This window comes from Herpailurus yagouaroundi, unplaced genomic scaffold, assembly GCF_014898765.1.
Source record: "Herpailurus yagouaroundi ecotype Mexico unplaced genomic scaffold, PumYag 100, whole genome shotgun sequence".
Taxonomy (NCBI): Eukaryota; Metazoa; Chordata; class Mammalia; order Carnivora; family Felidae; genus Herpailurus; species Herpailurus yagouaroundi.
The window spans coordinates 89,813,443-89,836,682 of record NW_024412391.1 but is presented as its reverse complement, the minus strand read 5'-3'; the positions used below and the strand labels follow the sequence as shown (position 1 = coordinate 89,836,682).

The following is a 23,240-nucleotide window of genomic DNA, read 5'->3' as shown; positions in this document are numbered from 1 at the left end:
GAGAGAAAGAAAGGAAGGAGCGGGGAGGGGAAATGAAAAGAAACGGGCGCCAGTGCGCATGTGTGCGGATGTGCTTTGGCACTCCAGGCAAAGATGGCGGAGCGCGGTTACAGCTTTTCGCTGACTACCTTCAGGTATGGAAGGGGCACCGAAAGCCCTCCGCGTAGTCGAGGTTGCAGGAACTCCCCGGCTTCTAGTTTTTTTTTCCGGCCTAGTCTCTGGCTTAATGCTTCCGGGGGGCACAGTAGGAAATAGGGATGGAAACGCGAGTTTGCAAAGTCATTTGCTTGGCTCGCCCGCGGCCTGAAAACCCCGATGCCGGGAAGCCGCGGGAACGCGGTTTTGGGGATCCACGGCGACCTTGGGGCTGAGGGAGGGTAAGGCCTTCAGTCAGGGATTTGCTTTCTCTTTGGAAACTAGAGAATAAGGCAGTTTTGGATTAGCTGTCTCCGGGTGTCCCGTTCGGAACTCGGGATTTCCTTCCTGACCCACCATGTAGGCCTGATTGGGGAGCTTCTGGAGCTTAGAATCTTGGTCAAATCTCTGAGGTCCCCTTTTCTCTTCTGAAAACCTCACCGTTACAGTTTGGTCTGAGTCTTAGTCTCCCTTTGGTACTTAGAAACCTCTTCCCGCTTTCGGTTTCTTCCATGCCCCTGTTAGAAGTTTAAGGACTAAAAAGGAAAGCGCGAATCTCTCTGTGTCACTTAGTGTTTGTGGGCCCCAAACTACTAGACTACATTTACAGGGGGGGGGGGGCGGGGAATGTCTTTACTTTGCAAAAGATTGTAGGCTTTTCTGTTTTAGAACAAAGGATTAAAATAATACGTATACTTTTCAGTATTGTTCACAATGTAAGAAACTGTCAGCGCAGCGAAGGGTTTAATAGATCGACCGGGTAATGATTCAGTTTTACCATTTTCTTACGGATCGGTAATCTCCCATTTAGTTGAAATGTAGTTGTATCTGGCAACTGAAGGCAAGCAGGATCCAACTTGTTGAGTACTTTATGTGTGGGTGCAACTTAACCTACTCCATTTCTTCCTCCTATCATGTGAGATAAACGTTATCTCAATATCTTACAGATGAACCAACCGCAGATTGGTCAAATTAAGTTGCTTGTCCAAGGTCTTAGATGAGTAGCTGAGGTCACATTCAAACTGGGTTCTTTCTGATGACAAAATTAATTCATTTCCTATTACTGTTAGATGTCTTTTTAAAATAGTAAAATAGTAATATACTAAAAAAGTAAAGTACTTTCCAAGTGTAAACTTCACAGTTTTCAGTGATAAATGAGGGTGTTTTAACCTTTGAATGAAATGAAATTTTGTAAATCAAAGGTCTTATGTACAATGATAGAGAACAATATTTGCTAAATAGTCACTGTTCATATTTGTGAACAAAGCAAACTTGGTTCTGTATCTTTAAGAGAGTGTAATCCTTTCTTTAGAATAACTGGAGCCGAGACAATCAAATATCATCAGGAGCTAAATCTTTCTGTAATAATGTCTTTAGTAAAATAAACTTTTTTTTAACATAATGGTTCAACTCTGTTTTAGATTTTAAAAATGTGTTTCTCTCCTGTTGTAATTAGAATCAAACTCTTAATGATGGAAGTGATGAGGCTGTGTTATAGGATGAAAAAGTGTTCATGTGAATTACATTCAGTTGAGGATATTGACAGTAAATGAGTAAACAAATTGGTGTCTACTAATACATTCTGAAAAATGTTTTACTCAGGAATTTTATTGAAAGAGCCTAAAAGAAGCAGCATAACTGTAGATTGGATAGTCAGGAAAAGCCAGTGCTTCAGGGTGATTTTTGAGACAAGAAGGTGAAAAAGAGCAAACTATTTGAAGATTTAGGGGTAGAGAGACTTATGGACAGAGGAAAGAGGATAAATGAAAGTCTTGAAGTTGGAAAGAGCTTGAACTCTTACAGGAATTGATAATAAGGCCAGTGTGCTAGAGTATAGTGAGCAAAGAGTTAGTGTGGGTAGGGCCGATCTTGAAGAGCCTGGCAGGCCAGAAGAAGTTTGTATTTTTTTTTTTTAAATTTTTAATTTTAATTTATTTTTGAGACAGAGAGAGACAGAGCATGAATGGGGGGAGGGTCAGAGAGAGAGGAAGACACAGAATCCGAAGCAGGCTCCAGGCTCTGAGGTGTCAGCACAGAGCCCGATGCGGGGCTCGAACTCACGGACCGTGAGATCATGCCCTGAGCCGAAGTCAGACGCTCAACCGACTAAGCCACCCAGGCGCCCCAGAAGTTTGTATTTTAAGTGAACCAGGAAGTTATATTTAAGTGACAGGTGACCTGGTACAAAGGTAACTGGTGCGATAAAAGTAAGGGTGGGAAAGAGGAAAACTAGTTAGAAGGCTGTGTCGGTTATCCCAGGTAGAGGTGCTGGTGCTTTGGAATGGGCTAGTTGTGTGACTGAATACACAGATGGTTGATTGCTCAGTGAGCTCACAGATGGGCGATCTTTCATACAGGAAGATGTAACAGTAGATGTTCATGCAGGTGATTGTGGGGAACAGTGAAAAGGTAAGTTTAAGTTTACCTGAGCCTTTAAAATGTTCCCAAGTGTATTTGAGCTCGATGTTGAGCAATAATTGAAAGCCAGATGGACCTAGTAGGTCATATAATTATTGAAATAGTGACTAACAACTACAGCCTAATTTTAAAAATTTAAATACCTATTAATGTTATTCCACTCAAGTTAACTGCTTTTGTCACTTAAGAGTCTTTAAACTGTCACACTTAGGCTTATCCCTTAAATAGGTCTCCTTTGTGTCTCTGTCAGCTAAATGATGCGGACTCCTGGTACTGGGTTGTACGTTAGGATACTGACCAAACAGAGCTTAGACTTTGTTGAGGAAGGCGAACATTGTATGAGTAATTTAAGCATGATGAATCTTAGCCAGAGAGGAAGTATGGGGCACCATAGGCATGAGTGTGTGGGATTCAGCCTAGTCCCTGTGGCCAGGACAGCTTCTTTAAGGACATGAATGACATTTCTACTGAAGACTGAAGGATGACCAGGAGGAAGGAGTTCACCAGACAAGGGTGAAATGCATTGCAGACAGAGGGGGTTAGCTTGTCAAAGGGGTTTTTGAATTCTAAGAGTAGTCTGTGTGTCTGGAACAAAGCTGAGGCTTGGGTGACATGAGAGTATCCGTAATTTTATGAAGATAAATGACCTTCTGAAACTCAAGTTTTATTTTCACTAGTAGACTAGAGACACGGACCAAGCTATGTCATTCTGGACAAACTACTTTCACTCAAAAACTTTTTAACTGTGAAATCAGGTTAGTTTACGATGATTTTAACTCAACAACTGGTTCGAAATAAAGTATGATCTTAAAAGCCAGGTTAGGGCTAGAATCTGGCTACCAAACCCATGAAATCAGGTATGTTAGGTATCACCAGCTCACAGCTTCTAGAAATAGCTTATATAGAAGATACTTTGTCCTGGCTGATAACTATCTAGGTCTTACATCTTAGGCCATGCCTACTTTCTAAAATGTGGAACTCCACCGATATGAAATCTATGCTGTTATTTGGTATTTAACAGACATATACATATTCTTAATAACACTATTTGGTATTTACTTGCTGCTGATTTTGTGCCAGGAACAAAAGGCATCCCTTTATTTAATCTTCACAACAAACTTCTAAAATGGCTGTAGTACTATTATCCCCATTTTATGGATGTGAAAACTGAGACACAGCAGGATTAAGTAACTTGCCTGAAGTCACAAGGTTGGTGAGTGATAAAAGGCAACAGTAATAATGATGGTGCTTAAAGAGTCAGACAAGAAGGAGGGGGGGGAAAGGAAAGCTAAGTGCTTTACTATGTATATGTACAAATTGCCTGGTATCCTCAATTTCTGTACAGCTTTATAATGTGAAAGCCCAGCTATTCCTTGGTATTTGGTTAATGGATTTGACTTATATATCTGCCCTCTCCTAGAGATATTCCTATTATACATATTTGAAAATATGTGAATTTAGCAAATACCTTTGTTTCTTTTTAAGCCCATCTGGTAAACTTGTCCAGATTGAATATGCTTTGGCTGCTGTAGCTGGAGGAGCCCCTTCAGTGGGAATTAAAGGTAATTAAATGTTTCATTCATTTCACATGCCTGTTAATAGTTATCCTAAAGTGCTTTTGGAATTAATTAGTGATTAAATAAATAGGGCAGCATAATTTTTAATAGTTCTTTCTGTTGATTTACAGTATTTTGAAGTTTAAAGAAAAGTAATAAGCCAATGAGTACAAGAAGATGATTTTTTTTCAAAATAAATATAGCTCCTTTATCTTTTAGTTGTAATAACCCACAAGTAGTCTTTCCCATTGAGAAAAACTGAGCATTCTTTTGTTTTTCCACTGATAATAATCACTATTCTGTGGCAGTTTTTATCCTTTTTATAATTTACAAAAATTTAATTATAAAACTTCATCTAAAGATACCCTTTTTTTAAAAAAAGCCTGTATCATTGATTTTAAATTTCAAATTACAAGAACAATAGCAAGTAAGCAGAATTCTAAAAGGTACAGACTCTTTGGACTCTTCGGTGTTCTGGAATATTGGGTAATGCATTTACCTACAGGGATTCCTTAGCATAATAGAGATGACCAATGAGGAAAAAATGGATTTACCATTTTTAAAAAATTTTTTTTGATTATTTATTTTTGAGAGAGAGAGAGAGAGAGAGAGAGAGAAAGCAGGGGAGGGGCAGAGAGAAAGGGAGACACAGAATCCAGAGCAGGCTCCAGGCTCTGAGCTGTCAGCATTGAGCCGGACAGGGGGGTCAGTCCCATGAACCCTAAGATCATGACCTGAGCCGAAATCAAGAGTCAGATGTTTAACTGACTGAGCCACCCAGATGCCCTGAATTTATCATTTCTTAGGTGATTTTAATACAGAAAAAGTTTTATAAATAAGAAATAAAGGAATTTGGGTAAAATGCATCCATAATTAGAAAACTGTTGAAGCAGAATCTTTAAGTGACTAAACATTTAGCACTGTTTTTTTTTTTTTTTTTAAAGCTGCAAATGGTGTGGTACTGGCAACCGAGAAGAAACAGAAATCCATTCTGTATGACGAGCGAAGTGTACACAAAGTGGAACCAATCACCAAGCATATAGGCTTGGTGTATAGTGGCATGGGCCCAGATTACAGGTACTTTGTACTATTTGTTTTTCCTCACTGTTTTATGAGCTGCTTATATACTTTGAGGAGAAAAATCAAGGGATGTTTTTCCTTTAATCTCCCAACTCTTCATTTTTGTGCTTTGCTTAGCAACAGCAGCATCACGGGCAGCTGAATTTAGTCTGTCTGCATGGAATAGACCAAGGGTTGCTTTAAGGATAACTCAGTGCCACTGCATTGTAAAAGAGGAGATCCAGTTATTCTCTTATCTGTTTAGTGGTTTTTCCCCTCTGATCACACCCCTTTTTTTCCATCCAAGGGCTGGGCTTCAGAGGATTTGCTGTTCTCTCATGTATTTTAAAAACCAAAGCAATACAAGTTATAGTAAACTATATTTAAAAAAAAAAAGTTACAAGGCAGCAAAAGAAAACATTACCATCCCATTCAGAGTTATCCCCATTATATTTTTGTTCTTAGCAAAGGGACAAAATTCTCAAGGCCCCCTGAAACATCAGGGTACCAGCAAGTTGAAAGAGATTGGCAACTTTGTATGTTTGCCACTTAACGAGTAAAGCAAAGGAAGTAAAGAAAGTAAAGAAAGAAAAAACAATTAACTTCATTCCTGATTTTGGGGGAACAAGACAGAGCCAAAGTTTCACTTTCATGAGTTGGAAAAAGCCACAGTTGCTGGAATGTGGTCAAGCCTCACTACAGTGGATCCCGTTGCCACTGTGTAGAAGGGATGCTGCAGTGCACTGATGGGGTAAAGTGTGAGGACAGGACAGCGGAAGACAAACTGAGTATTACACTGAAGGTGATGGTTCACATGAGTAGTTTAGGAGCAGGTAAAGGTACATCTATTTGTTTTGCTAATTTGATTATTATATAGAATATTCTTAATATTATTTAATACATTTGTTATTTTTTGTGTTCTAAGTAGTTTCTTGCTGTTCCTTAATCTCTTAAGGGTACTCTTTGAAGTGCAGAGTAGCAAAAAGATTGAAATAGAGTGAGAAAGATATGCCCCAAATTGTGTGTGTGTGTGTGTGTGTGATCGTGTGGGCATTTATGTGTGTTGGCTTGACTAAGATACAAAGACAGGGTGACTGCCCTCAGGAAAGGGGGCACAATCTTGAAGAAGCCATGGAGGGAGATAAGGCTCCCATTGTGTATGCTAAATCTGTTAGTACCGAGCTGACTGGTACCCCTTGTCCCTAATTTTCTTCCTTTTGCCTTGTCCTTGTCTCGTCTCCTGTGGCTCAGCTCCTCTGTGTGGCTCTGTTTTCGTGTAAGATAACTGTAACCAGATGTAAGAGCAAGACTGGCTTTGAGCTGATCGTTACTATTCCATAGAAGCATGTAAGACTTATGCTGTAGGTATATGCCTGTAGAAGAAGAGTCGTTAAGGAGCCGAGTGTCAAGATTTTCATGAAGTCTTATTTCTTCCTTGTTTGTTAGAGTGCTTGTGCACAGAGCTCGAAAACTAGCTCAGCAGTACTATCTCGTGTACCAAGAACCCATTCCCACAGCTCAGTTGGTACAGAGAGTAGCTTCTGTGATGCAAGAATATACTCAGTCAGGGTAAGTTGATTTTATTACTTGAAATGCATCATGAATTAGAAAAAAGAAAACATTTTAGAAGAGTAGGTGTATTTAAAAAGAGGACTTACTATTCCTGTATTTATTGAACAAGTAGAGAAAATTACTATGATGAATATTTCTGATCTTAGTTGGAGCTAGAATATTTTTTAAGGAAGAGATTGGAGTGTTTTCTTGCTGTTGATGTACTAGCAAAATGCGGCTTCTCAATAAAGCCCTTTTGCTAGTGACTGAAACACTTCCCTATGGGCAGGCAGTTATTTCTGCTTCCAAATTTATCTTTCCAACTATAAATGATTATAAGCACATAATGAAAGCAATAGCTGTTGGACACATCCATATTCATTGTAATTCTCTTGAATCTGGGTATACACGTGGATGAGAGTATAAAAGTACTTGCTAACGTGTAAAGCTAGTGGAAAAAAACTGCATTTGTTGAAAGTTGTCCTTTGTTAAGACACAAAATGTTACTCCACACTTATTAACTCCAAAATTTGTGTCACTCCATTTACCAAAATGATTTGACTAGTGTTCCTTAGTACCATAAAGAGAATTCGTTTTTGAATTGATTTGTTCAGAAAGATACTAAATACTGTTTAAGGAACTTAAAAGTCTAATTCATTTTACCTGATGATTTGCTTTGTTAAGACTTGAAAGTGTTAATAAATTCCTACCTTAGGTTGATTTTAACACCATGAAGATGCCAAATAATTTTTGTTTCTCCTTTCTTTAGTGGTGTTCGGCCATTTGGAGTTTCTTTACTAATTTGTGGTTGGAATGAGGGGCGACCGTATTTATTTCAGTCAGATCCATCTGTAAGTATTATCAGATATACCGGAGGGATTAAAGTACCCTTTGAACAGCTAATAAAAACAAAAACCATAAAAAGTTTAAAATTTAGCAGTATTTTCTTTTTTTTTTTTCATTTGGGCTTTAGAACATATGGATTGGTGCATTTGTACATTTAAAATGTTGGTAATTCAGTCTTCTGATTGAAGAGGGTACATTAGGTCTGCGCTCTCTGTTCTTCTTCCTTTTCGTATTCATTAAGTTCACACAGTGGAATGATTTCTTGAAATAGTTATCAAATCTCTTTAAATCTGTGGAGTTTTATTACTTTGAGAAATATTCCGATGAAAGATTTGGGTCTAGAAGACAGTGCTGCACTCCTTGCCATCTGTTTAATCCTGGGGCCGACTTGGAGCATGACTCTAATTACACACACAGACATGACTCTTGAAGACAGTGTTGTGCAAAGTGGGTGAGTCCGTCTACTCTAAAGCAGGAGATCAGCATCTGAGTGAGAAGGCATTCTGAGGGGCTACTAGTGCTCTGCAACTGTGTGAGGAAGTTTCTTCCACAAGTTTCTTCCTTGTCTGAGGAAAGCCGGAAGAAAAAACAAGTATTCTGGGAGTTCTGTTACCCCATACTTCTGTTACCCCATCTTTGAGCCTCTGAAACTAAATGACATGCCCTCTTAGCTTTCTTCCCAGTGGGTAGCAGAAGCCATCATCACTGGAATCCAGGTTTCATCTTTTGCCCTTTTCTTCCCTGCCTTATTTCAAAGGCAGTTGTTTCTTTTAAAGAATGTTTGGTGTTTTTCTTTCAGTATTTTTCTTAATGTGTGTGCATATGTATTTTTTTCAACAGATGAGGCCATGTTATATACAACATATTGCTGCTTTCATTAAACATTAGATTACAAAATTTCAAAATATTAAAAAAAATTTTTTTAAGTTTTATTTATTATTTTTGAGAGAGACAGAGACAGTGTGAGTAAAGACAGGGAGAAAGAGAACCCCAAGCAGGCTCCGCACTGTCAGCATAGAGCCTGACACGGGGCTTGGACTCATGAAACCATGAGGTCATGATCTGAGCTGAAACTGAGAGTTGGACATTCAACTGACTGAGCCATCCAGGTGCCCCAAAACTTCAAAATATTTTTAATGAAATACTGTCTCTTTTTACTTTGTTCAGCAGTGATGATAAAGACTTGGTCACCATTTTTCTCACATATATGTGTGTGTGTGTGTGTGTGTGTGTGTGTGTGTGTGTGTGTGTGTGTATACATATATATATATATATATGTATACATATATGTATGATTCTAGAGTCCTTCAATCCTAATATGCTGAAATATTACTTTTGATTATTTGTTGTAAGTGAACCTGTAGCCTTTAACTGACTTTTTCACATAAATTGTAACCATAAATCACACATATGCAAAGTGTACAATTTGATGAGTTTTGATGGATGTAAATAGCTGAGAAAGCTGTCACCACGATCAAATTACTGAACTTCTCCATAATCTCCAGAGGTATCTTCGTTCCTCTTTGTTGTTTAGCTCTCTAATCTTTTTAGAAAGTAGCCTCTCTTGTGACATACTTCATTATATTCCAAATATTCTGTGAACTGTTAGAGACAAATTTATAGACCTAAAAAAGAAACGGCAGAGTGATATAACTAGATTAATGATTTAAAATGTGTTTCTCTTCTCTTCCTGATTAGGGAGCTTACTTTGCATGGAAAGCCACAGCAATGGGAAAGAACTACGTGAATGGGAAGACTTTCCTAGAGAAAAGGTAGGCTTACTGAAACTCAATTTCTTAGCAATCTCACTTTATGGTTCTCAGTGTTTTTAAACAATTAGTATCCCGAATCTAAACACACTTATTACTTTATATTCAAACACTCATTTGTTTAGCCTAGTTACAAATAAAGTAAAAACTTCTCTTCACCCTGGCTCCCTAGTCTTCAGTATATTAAGTGGTAATATTATTTATTTCTTAAGAACTTTTATTTCTGCATTCTTTGGGTTTTTTCCTAAATTTAATTGTTTTTATTTTTTACTTCATTTTTCCTCCTACACTCTCAAAGAAAAAATAGTTGGAATTGGAGTAAAAAATTGGGGTGGAAAATTTAAGTGACGTAAGTGATAACCGTTTACCTTATGACAGTTACAGAAAAAAATGGTGAAGCTGAGTTCCTGGTATTGGCAGTAGATTGTTGTATGTGCTGGATGAAAAGTGCGGTACCGTGTAAAAATCTGCTGTCACTGCTCTTATATCCACCTATCTTCTCAGCATTGGTCCACCGAAAAATGTCCTACACGCATTTTGAACGGCAAAAATTTATACTTAACTGTATATAACCAGCAGATGAACCTTTCAGTACATTTTTCACATAATGTTAAAAGATTATGAAAAATTTTAGACATGGGATTAATCAGTAAACAAATAATTTTAAGATCTTTCCTAAAGCACTTTCCTTTTCCTTTTACGTAATAGTCTTTAAACATTTCACATGAAGTTAAAACTTACAAGAACAAACAAAAGAAATTTTAGCAAAGGTCTGATTTCTTTATTTAAAAAAATTATAATATTGCCACCACATTCTGATTATATTAAAATATACTGCTGTTAGGATTACAAGCATCAATTTATTATTGGGGGACAGCTATCACAATGAGTGGACTAAAAGAATTAATCTGTAGCTTAGTATTTTTAGGAGCGTTTTAGATTTTGAGAAATTCTCATTGCCGCTGTCATGTTTAAGTAACCATAAATAATGTAAGTTCTGCTATAAATCATTGCCTTTTCAAAAAATTCTTTAGATATAACGAAGACCTGGAACTTGAAGATGCCATTCATACAGCCATATTAACTCTAAAGGTTAGCACAATTTCTAACAATGGGATTTATAATGAGTTTATAATTAAGTGCTTGGAAAACTGACCTTTTGCCCTTCATCTTCAATAGGAAAGCTTTGAAGGGCAGATGACAGAAGACAACATAGAGGTTGGAATCTGCAATGAAGCCGGATTCAGGAGGCTTACTCCGACTGAAGTTAAGGATTACTTGGCTGCAATAGCATAATAATGAAGTGACTGAAAAATCCGGAATTTCAAATAATCCCTCTACTTAAACATGTTTAAAGTATGTTTTGTTTTGCAGACTTTTTGCATACTTATTTCTACATGGTTTAATGGACAGATGTTTTTAAAATGACACTTATAAATCATAATAAACTGTTAAATCCAACTTCAGCTTTTTAGGAGTTAGTAAAATTTTAAAATAGTTATCTCCTGCTTTTTATCACAGTTGACTTCTGGAAACTACATTGCAGAGCAGAATGGTGACAAACTCTTTAATCTTCATGCAATTTTGGTTAAGTCAAATCTTGTTAACCTCTTTACTATCAGATGTTGTCCATGTTTCAGGAAAGCAAAACGCTGATTTTGGTAAACACTGCTTTTAGAGCTGGGAGAATTTGCAGGCTTTCATGGATTCATGAGACAAGATGGGAAGCATGGGTGCTTTGTAGGCACCATTAGGTGTGGATCAGTGAAACTGTAGCACACTGAGATTGCACTGGAGCTGTGAAGAGTGCCAGGCCAAAGAGTCTCCTATAGGAGATACATGATGCAAGTGGATAAAAATGATGTACTGGTTCCTATTGGTTTGTCCATCACAAGTAGGTAAATGTATTTAAAAGGAGTCCCTTAGATTCTACTAGACTTTTTAAACTCGAGGATAAACATGAATATGGAAATAAAATCCTAATACTTAAACATCAAAACTATGGCTTAAGGGTCTCCCTTATTCATGTTATCTCAGTGTAATCAGAACCTTGGCTTTAAATTAAGGCCCATACAAACAGGCAAATAACGCGAACTCTGTTTTCATCAGATGTGTAAACATTTGCTTAGTTTTTTTGTTTTTTAAAGCTTCTTAGGATAAGAGAAATCATCATTAGTTTGGCTCACAGAACAGAGGTTATGAACATCATTCTTACCAACAAAGATACAGTATGTAGTTCTATGATTTAAATGTGGCTCAAAAGATCTTGATTAAGATTTAGCTGAGTGTAGGAGAAAAGAGCCTTACCTTGGACAGTTTGGTCAGGATTCCCAGTTCTGCTCCCACAATCACGACAGCACCATATCTTAGCATAGGCAGCGGCAGGATTATTATGAAAGATGGAAGATGGCAACTTGATATCCAACATCAAGATGTTGGTCTTGAAGGCCTTATCTAATCATCTGTCCTCATGTCATGGGCTCTTGGTATATTGCACACTGGAAAGAGAACATAGTGGTAAAAAGGAATGGGTTTGGGGTCAGGTCTTAACTCTCATTTACAGGCTAAGTGACTGTACAGGTAATTATCTCAGAGGGTTTTCTAAGGACAGAATTTGATGATGCCAATGAAAGGCCTGGCAGGGTTGATGGTCAAGTACTCTAAGGTTTAGCTGCCTTTGATTTGCATAAGCCCTCTATCCAATATTCAAAAACTAGAGGAATGCCAAAATCCTACAAATCAAAGAAGGGAAACATAAGGCAGGCATATTAGGGACAAAAGGAAAATGTGTGTAAGATTCCTATTGGGGGCTAACAGAGTAAGTCCGCAGAATAAAGGGAGGAAAAACTCACTGAAGCACATTTATGTCCATATTCTGTTCTTGCCTCTTGCCCCGCTAGATGCAAAGCCTAGTTCAACTGAAGCTGCCTAGAACACTTTTACCTTTGTTCTCAGTTCTTTTCATTAACCTTAAAATTAAGCCATTCCTTTTCGTCTCAGTTCTTGGGGAACTCAGTTCTTTGGTCTTATGACCCACTGCATCCCAGAATGCCCCACAACCCTTCAGTTATCTCTAGCTTGTGGAGTTGAGCTGCTTTTAATCCACTTACGTGTCACAGTGCTCCTCATGTGCACAGCCCCCCTCCATTCTCAGTTCATTTTGTATCTTCCCAGTCTTAAAAAGTTTGCCTCCACTTGTGCTGTCCTTCCTCTTTTCTAGTTCCTCACTGAAGTTGGCAGAATAATTAGTTATGAACCATGGAAATGTTTAAAATTCACATGTGGGGGCAGGAGGGAGTTGGGAAGGCGAGATAAGGATGAGGGGCAATACTGACCTTTATAGTTCTCGAGCACCGGTTCACTGGGCACTGACTGGATGATAAGGAGGATCAAAAGAGCTTTCACATGTTCAGGGACTGAAACCGCCAACTCAGCCCTTAACCCCACCTCTGTCACGTAACTCCACGTGAGCGACAGCTTCCTAAGCATGAGCATATTTAAAAAGTTCGATAATTCTAACACTTCATCAAAGGCTCTGCCCCTGCATTTCATCACTTTGAACTTTTTTAGGTTTTCCAGCAGGTACTGTCCTCCATATTTCACACAGTAGGCTTATCCAGTTATCTCCGGATTCCTGAAGTTGAGCCACTATATAAACTTTATATCCTGCAAGATGGGAATTCAGAACTCTCCCTCCCTTCTCTCTGCCTCAGTTTAATTAGATCATAATATTCAGTTTAAAAGTTTCTGTTATGGCTATGGAAGTATGCTGTTACCCCGTTTCCTAAATAATCTTCCTGCAGGTAATACTGCTTCACTTCTTTGTGTTCTGTGTAGCCATCACCAAATCCCAGATTCCCGTGACAGGATCATAAAACCTGCATACTGTTTTCCTCAGTATATCGTGTCAAGTGACCTTAACGGTTCTCTCCTCAGTCCTTCAATCCCCCACCCTGGTCCCCCAATACCTCCAGAAGTTTCTGTCTTGGAACCTTGGTCTTTCTGCCCTAATCCAGCCAGTTGCAGGTTTGAAACTATGTTCTCTCTCCATTGGCTGGTATAACTTTTTTCTCCTTTGCAGTTCTTAGGACTTTTATCTGCAGCATTTTGAAATTTCACAATGACATGTCTGTCTTTGGGTTTCTTAACTCAGGAGGCCTTTTCACTGTAGAAACTAAGATCTTTCAGTTTTGGTAAATTTCAGTGTTTGAGAAACATTTTTTGCTAAAGTTTTCACCTGTCTTTATTGTGCATTCTAGTACAGTTTTACCCATTCTTCCTACTCTTTCATTGATATTTTAACATTGGCGATACCACTTTTAATTTTGAAAAACTCATTCTTGGGGCGCCTGGGTGACTTAGTTGGTGCTTAGGTCACGATCTCATCGTTTGGTTCATGAGTCCTGCACTGGGTTCTCTGTTTTCAGTGCGGAGCCCCCTTCTGATCCTCAGTCTCCCTCTCTCTGCCCTTCCCCCACTCGCATGCATGCTCTTTCTCGAAAATAAACATCAAAAAAAAAAAAAAAAAAGAAAACTCATTCTTTGTCACCTTTCCCTTTAAAAAGTCCTCGTGTTTCATGAATGGAACACCTTTCATCTGAGGATGCTAGTTATAGAATACTTTTCAAAGCCATTTGTTCTGCTTTATGTTTACTTCAAATTTCAAACAGAAGAATGTTTGGAAGCACTGTGTTTGCGAGCCCTGCGCCTACTTACTCAGGGATCCTGCTATAGGCCATTTTCTGTGGTCTTTGATTTGCTTGGCTTCTCCAGAGAAAAATAGGGAGAGGAGCGACTGCATCCTGGGAGGGGCAGAGGAGGGACTAACAGTATTTCACATTCCATAGGAGACTGTTACTTCATAATGTGTCTCGAATCCCTCTGACTCCTTGCCTTCGACATGGTAAACTCTAGTTTTCTACCCGGGGAAGGGTGGCTAGCTGTCCAGCTTGCACTGCACCTGAGAGAGCATTTGGCTGTTTGTTCTCACAGACTGAAGCCGTGCCCATTTTCAGTCCTGCCTCACTGCTCCCCTCCCTTCTGTCTTCCAGGCACCTGCAGTTCCAAAACCTTTTTGGGCTCTGCTCTGTGAGTCACTTGCTGTAGACACTTTCTCCACTGTGCTCACTGCTCCATTTACAGAGAGGCTGCCTGGGTCAAACAACCTCTTTGTGGTGGACTACCTGTAAAATATATTTACCTTTCAGTTTCCGAAGAGGATCAAATAAGTTAATATGTGAAAAGTACTTAGAGTAACACCTGCCATATAATAAGCATTGAATGGATGTTATTATTGCTCTTGGCCTTCCAAAAATGTGTTGACATATCTCATGTGCAGTCTCATTTCTTGTTCTTTTTATTTTCGTGGGTCTGTTGCTTTTTCTTTCCTAAGACTACCATTCAAGTAAGGCTTGGGGAAGGAGCAGGCACACATGGGATTAATATTAACTTGAAGCCCATTTTAATTTTTTAAAATTAGCTTTATCAAAAGTCCTAACCTTTTGGTTGACTTTGGACACTCTTGTTAGCCTAATATAAGTTCCTCCCTCAGAAGCCATCCGATTATTTGTCTTCTTCAGAAAGGCAGTATATCTCTGATACCACACTTTCAATGGAGAGCCCAGGATGGTGCAGTAGAAAGTGCTTTGGCTTGGAATCCGGACTCCCAGCTCCGGCACTTACCAGCTGTGACACCTTTGACAAACTTCCTGCCTGTCTCCTCTTATATTAAAATGAGCTGAAAATCTTTCTGGAACCACCGTTGCCAGTCACTTGGTAGGGGTTTGAGCTTGACAGCAGGAGTGGGGCACTTGGGCACAACTGGGAGTTTTCTCCACCAAAATGTACGACTCCCGCCCCAGGGAAAGTCCAACCGAACCTAAGACCTAGGGTGCGGGGTCGGCCTCCTAGACCGAGGGGCCGACGACCCACTGGGAATGATGCCCAGCCCCGCGAGCTTCGCCTCCCCTCCTTTCCTGGGCCCAAGTGGCCGCGAACCCCCGGTGCCTCCCTGCTCCGTGCGTGCGAGAAGCCGGGTGCCCTCAACAAGCATGGCCGCCGCGTTAGCGTCAGCCACGCTCGGTAGATCGCGCTGCCGCCTGGGACTCGCGGGCTCGGCGTCACCCGGCGCGGGGCCACGTGACGCGAGAGGCTGCCGAGGCGGCGGCGGTCGCGCGGGCTGAGCAGCCGCGGCTACTAGAGTGGGGTGGGGTCCGCCAGACGAGGTTTCCCGGCGGGTCCCGGCCTCGCGCACGCACGTGCCCGCTTGCTCGCGCTCCCGGTCCTGGCGCTGCCGGTGAGGAGCCGGGGAGGCAGAGGGAGGGAACGGGGCGCCCCTACCGAGACCGGGAGGGGGCTGGGCCGGCCGGCCAGGCGGGGGGAGGGGGCCGGCTCCGGGCCGCCGCGTCCCCCCCCCCCCGCCCCCCTCCGTCCCCGCTCTGGCCTCCACGCCCGGCGCTGGTTTCGGGGGCTGTTTGAGCCCGAGTCTGCGTGGCGGGGTCCTGCTGTGCGGACGGACCCGTTAGGGTTCCAGGGCCCAATGTCTCCCCTCCCCCCCCCGCCCCCGGAAGGCTCCGCAGACCTTCGGGTCGTCACGGGCTGCACTCGTGGGGTCTAGTTAATCTTCGGCTTGTCCTTCCTGGTGTGAGCGGGAGCCGAGTTGGTGGGTCCTGTAGCTCTTTTAAAATATACTGTATTGACGTCCAATGCAGGAACGGGGCAGTCTTGATTCCTCGGCGGGTGTACCGTGTGCCCGTGGCATAGCACGAGGCAGTCACGTCAAGGAGAGCGACTCACGAAGGAAGAAAAGGTTAGAAAGGCTTACAGTATGGGTTTGGACAATTTGCTATAACCGGCTAGTCATTTTTAATCTAGTCACGTTCTCTACACTTTCCCAGCCTTTTATAAAATTGCTCTCCCACCAAACAGCAAAGCTGCTGCTGAGCGAATCCCTTATGTAGTAGATTGCTGAACAACTGCACTTTATTCTGACCTGGGACGTGCCGAATACTACCTTCAAACTGAAAAAAAATAAAGGTCTAAAAAGTGTGTCGAACCCGGCATACCAAAGGAAGAGTTCAGAAATACAGGTATCATCCTTAGTTGTCAGAGGAGGGAGTCACTCCCAGATCAGTCATGCCCAAGTCCAGGTTCATAGACTCAGACTCCATAAGCTTTGTTGATAGATTGAACTTATGTAGTCCTCAGTGAAGAATTGATTGCCATGATTTTTGAGGACTATTTCAATTTGCCTTGTCTTGTTTCTTTTCATAGGAAAGGAATAATGCTGTCAGCATGTCCGCACACTCCATGCTCTGTGAACGAATCGCCATAGCCAAGGAACTGATCAAGAGAGCGGAATCACTTTCTCGATCAAGGAAAGGTGGTATAGAAGGTGGTGCAAAGCTGTGCAGCAAATTGAAGGCAGAATTAAAATTCCTACAGAAAGTAGAAGCTGGGAAAGTAGCTATTAAAGAATCCCATTTACAGAGCACTAATCTAACACACCTAAGAGCCATTGTGGAATCAGCAGAAAACTTGGAAGAAGTTGTTAGTGTTCTTCATGTCTTTGGTTACACAGATACCTTGGGAGAAAAGCAGACCCTTGTGGTGGATGTAGTCGCAAACGGTGGTCATACGTGGGTGAAAGCCATTGGCCGCAAGGCTGAAGCTCTACACAACATTTGGCTGGGCAGGGGCCAGTATGGTGACAAGAGCATCATTGAGCAGGCTGAAGACTTCCTCCAGGCCAGTCACCAGCAGCCAGTGCAGTATAGCAATCCTCACATCATCTTTGCGTTTTACAACAGTGTCTCCAGCCCCATGGCGGAGAAGCTCCGAGAAATGGGCATATCCGTGCGAGGAGACATAGTAGCGGTTAACTCTCTGTTAGATCACCCTGAAGAGCTCCAGCCAAGCGAGAGTGAGTCCGATGACGAAGGCCCTGAACTTTTGCAAGTGACCAGAGTAGACCGAGAAAATATACTAGCAAGTGTTGCGTTTCCAACAGAAATTAAGGTTGATGTGTGCAAAAGGGTAAATCTGGACATTACTACTTTAATCACATACGTATCTGCCCTCAGCTATGGAGGCTGCCACTTTATCTTCAAAGAAAAAGTGCTCACAGAACAAGCCGAGCAAGAGAGGAAAGAGCAGGTGTTACCACAGCTGGAGGCGTTTATGAAGGACAAAGAGTTGTTTGCTTGTGAATCTGCTGTCAAGGACTTTCAGTCTATTCTAGATACCTTAGGAGGACCTGGGGAGAGAGAGAGGGCCACTATGCTAATTAAACAAATTAATGTGGTGCCAGACCAGCCTTCTGAGCGTGCCTTGAGACTAGTGGCCAGTTCAAAAATCAATAGCCGCTCATTAACAATTTTTGGGACGGGAGACACTCTGAAAGCCATCACAATGACTGCCAATAGTGGTTTTGTTAGAGCTGCCAACAACCAGGGTGTTAAATTTAGTGTGTTTATCCACCAGCCCAGAGCGCTTACTGAGAGCAAAGAGGCCCTGGCCACCCCCTTACCAAAAGACGACACAACTGACAGCGAACACTAATGATATCCTTTAAATATTGTCATGGAAGTAAGTTACTTATACCAAAGGCTGGGTCTTCCCATCTTAAATGGGGAAGAAAAAAAGGTCTATAGTACACATAACATTTAGAACTCTTAAACCAGTAGAGTTGATTGTGTGTGTCATCTATAAAATATATAACCTCCTACAGCAGTAGCAAAAGCACAAGAGACAACCTTATTTATCAGACTGTCTACATGATAGCAGTTAAGAACAGAAATACATCTATATTAAAGCTTTTAGCTGTGTTGTAGTACTTTTGTTTGATTGAGTAGGGCAACAGCCCCCTAGTGGTCATCAGCATTTCATGGAATATGGCTACACTGCATCTTGCATTAAATATCTGGAGAAAACTCTGAAGCTTGTTTTTCATTATGGTGATTGATCAGTTGATGTGGGTTGAGGCTGGGAAGTAATAGTTTATGATTAGTTTTAGATTGTAAAGTTATGGCCATTATCAATGAAAAGGAACTTCCTTGGTTGCTACGTGTCAGGCATACTCTGGTGGTTAAAGAATACATTAATGTAGAGGAAAATAAAGTGAATACTGGTCATGGGAGTCCCATGAGCCTATGGATACTCCTTTGTGAAAAGAAAGGTAAGCAGCAGTCCCACTCCTGTAAAGCTGGGACATTTAAGGCAAAATCGTAATTTGAATAAATCGTAAAAGAATTAAGCATTTAAATCACATTTTACTTTAAAGTACAAATAGTTCCCATAGTGCAAGTATTTGACTTATAAATACTGCCTTTACTGTTTCTTTTGCAAGTGGCAAGTAACAACTGCATTACTTCACTCTTGTGAAATGGTGGTAGGGGAGATTGCATACTTGTTGCACGACACAATTTGTAATTAAAAATAAATTTTTATGTCCACATTGCCCTAGGTGCTTCATTTACAGCAAAGCAAAACAAAATTAGCAAAGTAGATAGGTACTGACAGCATTTTAAAAAATAGGACATTACACCTTGGAGCTTAAGTGTTAATGCAAGCTAAGCGTAGGAAATGGTATTAGAACACATTGCCACAGCCTAACCTCTTTCTGTTGCGCCAACTTTACTGTTCCGTGAGAAGGGAAACTCAACTTCTAGCCACAGTGTTTATTGGGGGCAGGGGGTTAGAATTTGGTTATAGGATGTCCGTGAACACTGAGATGAAATGAAAAAGTAAACTCAGGGGTGTTTCTCTTGGGAGAGATTCCATTATTAATTAGGAACACATTTCCTAGGGGAAAAGGCTGGCATTGGGGTTTGCATTTAGTGGGGAGAGGTGGATTTAACTTGTATTGCAACTGAAATTGTGTAGTGTTAGAAATTGGGCTTGGGCCTTTTCAAGCACTTATTAAGGTACTGAAGTGCTTGGTACTATTAAGTACCGAGCATTATTATAATAGTTTGGTCTAAAAAAAATGAATTATTGGTCTTTGCACTAAGGAATTCTTATTCTGAAATGGAGCTGAACAACTGAAGTGCGATTAACTTATTGAGTGTTGTCATGAGTCAGGCACAGTATGAAGGGCTGAGCTTTCAAGGAGTAGCAGGAAGAAGGTAGATTTTTATTCCTTTCTGCTATGAGTTGGCACCAAAAAACTTGAATCTTTGCCAGCCACGATGTGTACAACCACAGTACTCTTTGAAGAAATTGATTTCTGAAGTGGCCATACCTGTGCTTCTCCCATGATCATTAACCTTTTCTAGACATCCAGTTGTTAACAATTCCCAACAATCTAGTCAATAATGCAAGCACTAGATATGGACACGTGGTGGGGCACTGGATCCTAAAATATAAAGAAGTGCCTTCTCTAGAAAGACATACATGCACACTCCACCTATATATATCCTAGACCTGTTACAGCCGACCAAAGGAAAAAAAATTAGCAAAGGTAAAAACTTAATAAAAGAATGAGAAAAGAGAATGTTGTTAAATAGCAGTTAAAAACTGTCAAGTCCAAGGAATCCTATGGTTATAAAGGAAATGAGATGTCCAAAATGTTATGAGGAGTGGATATACATAATGTAAAAACTATGGCTACGACCAAGAATTAAACGCAGTGGGGGAAAGTAAAAGCGTGTTAAGGCCTCATCTTCTTTAGAAGGGAGTCCACAGCAACTTTGTCATTTTTGCCATTGAAAAATAGAACAATATAATTTGAGGTGTCAAACAGGAAATGTGACTGATGGTGTAAGTTAAACCAAGCTGACTCGCTTTCAAATGAGGGGTGAGGATGGAGAATAAATCTAGTCCATATAGGTAAAGACAAACCAGAAGAACTCTCAAGGGAGCAGAAAAACCAGAAAGCATAAAATAAGACATGTAAGACCAAGAAGGATATAAAATAGCTGGGGAGAAGATAAATTAGTATAGGGAAATACACTGTATTTGCATATTGTCTGAATAAATTTGGAAATCTCAATGAAATAGAATTGAAGAAATAGAAGACCTAACTAACCAATAGCCATTGAAAAAATTACAGAGTTATTAAATAATGACCCCAAAAATGTCCAGGTCCAGTTAGCTTCATTAGATAAGTTTTTGCTTACTTTTAAATATCAAATAATGCTCTTGCTTGAAAAGTAACGTGGAGCACAACACTATAAGCCACATGGAAAATATGCAACATGGTCGCTGTGGTGTTCTCTTTACTGCCCCTCTCCTGTCTGAAGAGAGCTCTGGCCTGCTCCTGCTTGAGGGCAGGGCCTCTGTGGAGGGCTGGAGCCCTTTGGCTCTTTTGGAATTCATGTGACAGTAGGCTGGTCATCTCACGTCATTACTGTATCAGGAATGTTTTCAAATTCATTTTATGGAATATGAGCATAATTCTGATACTGAAACCTGACATTGTATCCTGAAAAAAAAAAAAAAAAGAAAAAGCTACAGCTAAGTTTCAGTTTTAAGAATATATGCACAAACATCTCAGTTAAAATGGAGCCCAGGCAGAGAACACCTCACCCCGTGGGAATATTGTTTCCCAGAGAATGAAAGGCAGAGATGAGTCCCCAACCTTAATACTGGGGGTTTGGGGATTAAGCTCCATGCTGGGGTAGAATCAGAGACCTAAAGCTCACTTGAGATGAGGTTATCCCCAAGACGCCTGTGTAAAGCCAGAACCTTTGAAAATCTGTGGCCCCATGAAAGAAGATCGTGCAAACATTGCCCAGAAAGGCAGCAAGGAAATTTGACTCTAGTGGCTCTGAGCAGAAGAAAATAAGTCAGATTTGGGCTTGATTTGCCCAGCCCATGCTGTACATGGGTTTAGAGTCCAAATTCTATTAGTAGCTTCCTGAGGATGTAAAATTAGTATAAAAGTTGTCTCAGGCAAGTACTATCCCTCAGACACCTGACAGAAATGTATGTGGCATCATTCTGGGCTTGGGGACACTTCAGTTTCCCAAGTCTCACGTAAGCGTCACAGAGTCCAATGGAAAAACCAAACTTGGCGTGGATGAGCTTTCAGTGTGACATCCTGAAAACATGAGGAAACCCACCATCAGTGAATCAGCAACACAAAGAGTTCCTCAGTATTGGGGTCTTTGATCTGTTCCACATATATGTTCTGGGGACAAGAGGAATAATCCAGAATGGCAAATGGAGGCTAAAATACCATTTGCAACAAAACATTGGGTGCAGCTAAGTTGGAGGATGTGGTTTATATCTACAGAAAGAGAGCTGGATTAGCTCAGGTAGGGTTTAGCTCAGGTAGCAGATGCTACCTACCCAGTCACAGGTTGTGCTGGCATTGTGACCGGACAGCTTGTCCCTTGCAGAGCTGCAGAGAACACCGCATCTGTGGGAAACTTGTTTCCAAGAGGGAAAAAGAGATGAGCCAAGCATCCCATGTTGTCTTCTCAGATTTAGTGATCACATAAATGGCTCTATATTCCCACAGTGGAACAAGGCCAGGAGTGTACTGGGCGGGCAGAGAGAACCTCCCCTCGACCCCCCGCCCGCCCCCGCCCTTCCACCATCATGGAAATCACAATAGGAAAAAGACATTTCTGTCTCCACCCAAATAAAAGGGATTAAGGAACATAAGTGTGCGGGCAAACAGGGTTTCTAGAAATATAAAAACTCTCACTAAAATTAATAGTTGAGAAACAAACTTTTAAAAAGTTGATTAGACAAACCTAAAGAAAAAATTCTGAGTTGAAACATAGATCTTAATAAATTTCCCAGAATTCAACAAAAAAAGTTAAGTGTTGGAAAATGTGACCGGATGACAAAGAGGACACTTAGGAATATCCAACAAGAGTCACAGCAGATGTAGGCTGGCACTCTGAGCCTGGCCCCAGTTCTCACTTCCTTTGCCTGCCAGTCCTGTAGAGGCTGCAAACCCTCATGACCCCCCAGTCTTATCCATAAGTGCCCAAATTCCTTTCCAATGAGACAGAAGTGGGGTTCTGTTCGTGCTGCCTCCTCTTTGTGTCTTCCTCCTGGTTAGTGTGGGTGATGGTGAAGCTCACTTATGGGAAAATGATAGCTAAGAAGTGTAAAGGGGATGAGAAAATTGGGGAAGTCACCATTTTGTCATTCTGAATTAAATAATTTTATACGGATGAGAGAAAAGCCAATGGAATCTTGTACACTTTGGTGCTGACCAACCTGGTGCTTCCTTCAGGATTTGTTGCCGTGTGGAAAAATAAAACCTCAATTTATTTAAGCCACCTCGGCTTTTCAGTTACATGTAGTTGAAATATTTCTAACCAGCATTAAGGTCAGGCAGGATTTCCTTTCTTTTTAATGGCTAAATAATGTTTCATTATATATCAATATATATATCAGTGTATATATATATATACACATATATGCGTATATATGTATATATATGTTCATTGCTCCATAGATGGACACTTAGATTGTTCCTGTGTCTTGTCTCTTATAAATAATGCTGCAGTGAACTTGGCGGTGCAGATATATTTGTGAGTTTGTTTCTTTCTGATAAATACCCAGAAGTGAAATTGCTTGATCACATGGCAGTTCTATTTTTAATTTTTTTGAGGAACCTCCATATTGTTTTCCATCATGGCTAAGCCAGTTTACATTCCTACCAACAGTACCCAAGGGTTCCCTTTTCTCCACATCCTTGCCAACACTTGTTATACTTGTCTTCTTGATGATAGCCATTGTAACAGGTGTGAGGTGATCTCATTGTAGTTTGATTTTCATTTTCCTGATGTGTACTGATGTTGAGCACTTTTTCCTGTACCTGTTGGCTATTTGTGTATCTTCTTTGGAAAAATGTCTATTCAGTTCCTCTGCTTACTTTTTAAAATATTTATTTGTTTTTGAGAAAGACAGCATGAGCAGGGAAGGGACAGAAAGAGGGCAACAG

The 23,240-nt window shown here is 40.7% G+C and overlaps 2 protein-coding genes across 3 annotated transcripts; both read left to right on the top strand.

Annotated features, from left to right (window-relative positions):
• The first annotated feature begins 16 nt into the window (after positions 1-16).
• PSMA2 (proteasome 20S subunit alpha 2) lies at positions 17-10,800 on the top strand. The gene is made up of 8 exons (XM_040473028.1): positions 17-134; positions 4,039-4,115; positions 5,054-5,186; positions 6,615-6,737; positions 7,489-7,570; positions 9,264-9,337; positions 10,369-10,426; positions 10,514-10,800. Exons 1-8 carry the CDS (start codon positions 94-96, stop codon positions 10,628-10,630), a joined length of 705 nt encoding a protein of 234 aa, XP_040328962.1. The 5' UTR covers positions 17-93; the 3' UTR covers positions 10,631-10,800.
• Positions 10,801-15,484: 4,684 nt separating this feature from the next.
• CUNH7orf25 (chromosome unknown C7orf25 homolog) lies at positions 15,485-18,790 on the top strand. 2 transcript variants are annotated; one of them, XM_040473027.1, is made up of 3 exons: positions 15,485-15,629; positions 16,045-16,142; positions 16,607-18,790. In XM_040473027.1, exon 3 carries the CDS (start codon positions 16,628-16,630, stop codon positions 17,891-17,893), a length of 1,266 nt encoding a protein of 421 aa, XP_040328961.1. In that variant the 5' UTR covers positions 15,485-15,629; positions 16,045-16,142; positions 16,607-16,627; the 3' UTR covers positions 17,894-18,790. The 2 variants fall into 2 exon arrangements, with proteins under 2 accessions (XP_040328961.1, XP_040328960.1); XM_040473026.1 differs by lacking the exon at positions 16,045-16,142.
• Positions 18,791-23,240: the final 4,450 nt, after the last annotated feature.

Coding starts and splice junctions, on each gene's coding strand:
- PSMA2 (XM_040473028.1), top strand. CDS start 94: ATGGCGGAGCGCGGTTACAGCTTTTCGCTGACTACCTTCAG. Junction 6,738..7,488: donor CAAGAATATACTCAGTCAGG/GTAAGTTGATTT, acceptor TCCTTTCTTTAG/TGGTGTTCGGCCATTTGGAG. Junction 9,338..10,368: donor AAGACTTTCCTAGAGAAAAG/GTAGGCTTACTG, acceptor AAAATTCTTTAG/ATATAACGAAGACCTGGAAC.
- CUNH7orf25 (XM_040473026.1), top strand. CDS start 16,628: ATGTCCGCACACTCCATGCTCTGTGAACGAATCGCCATAGCCAAGGAA.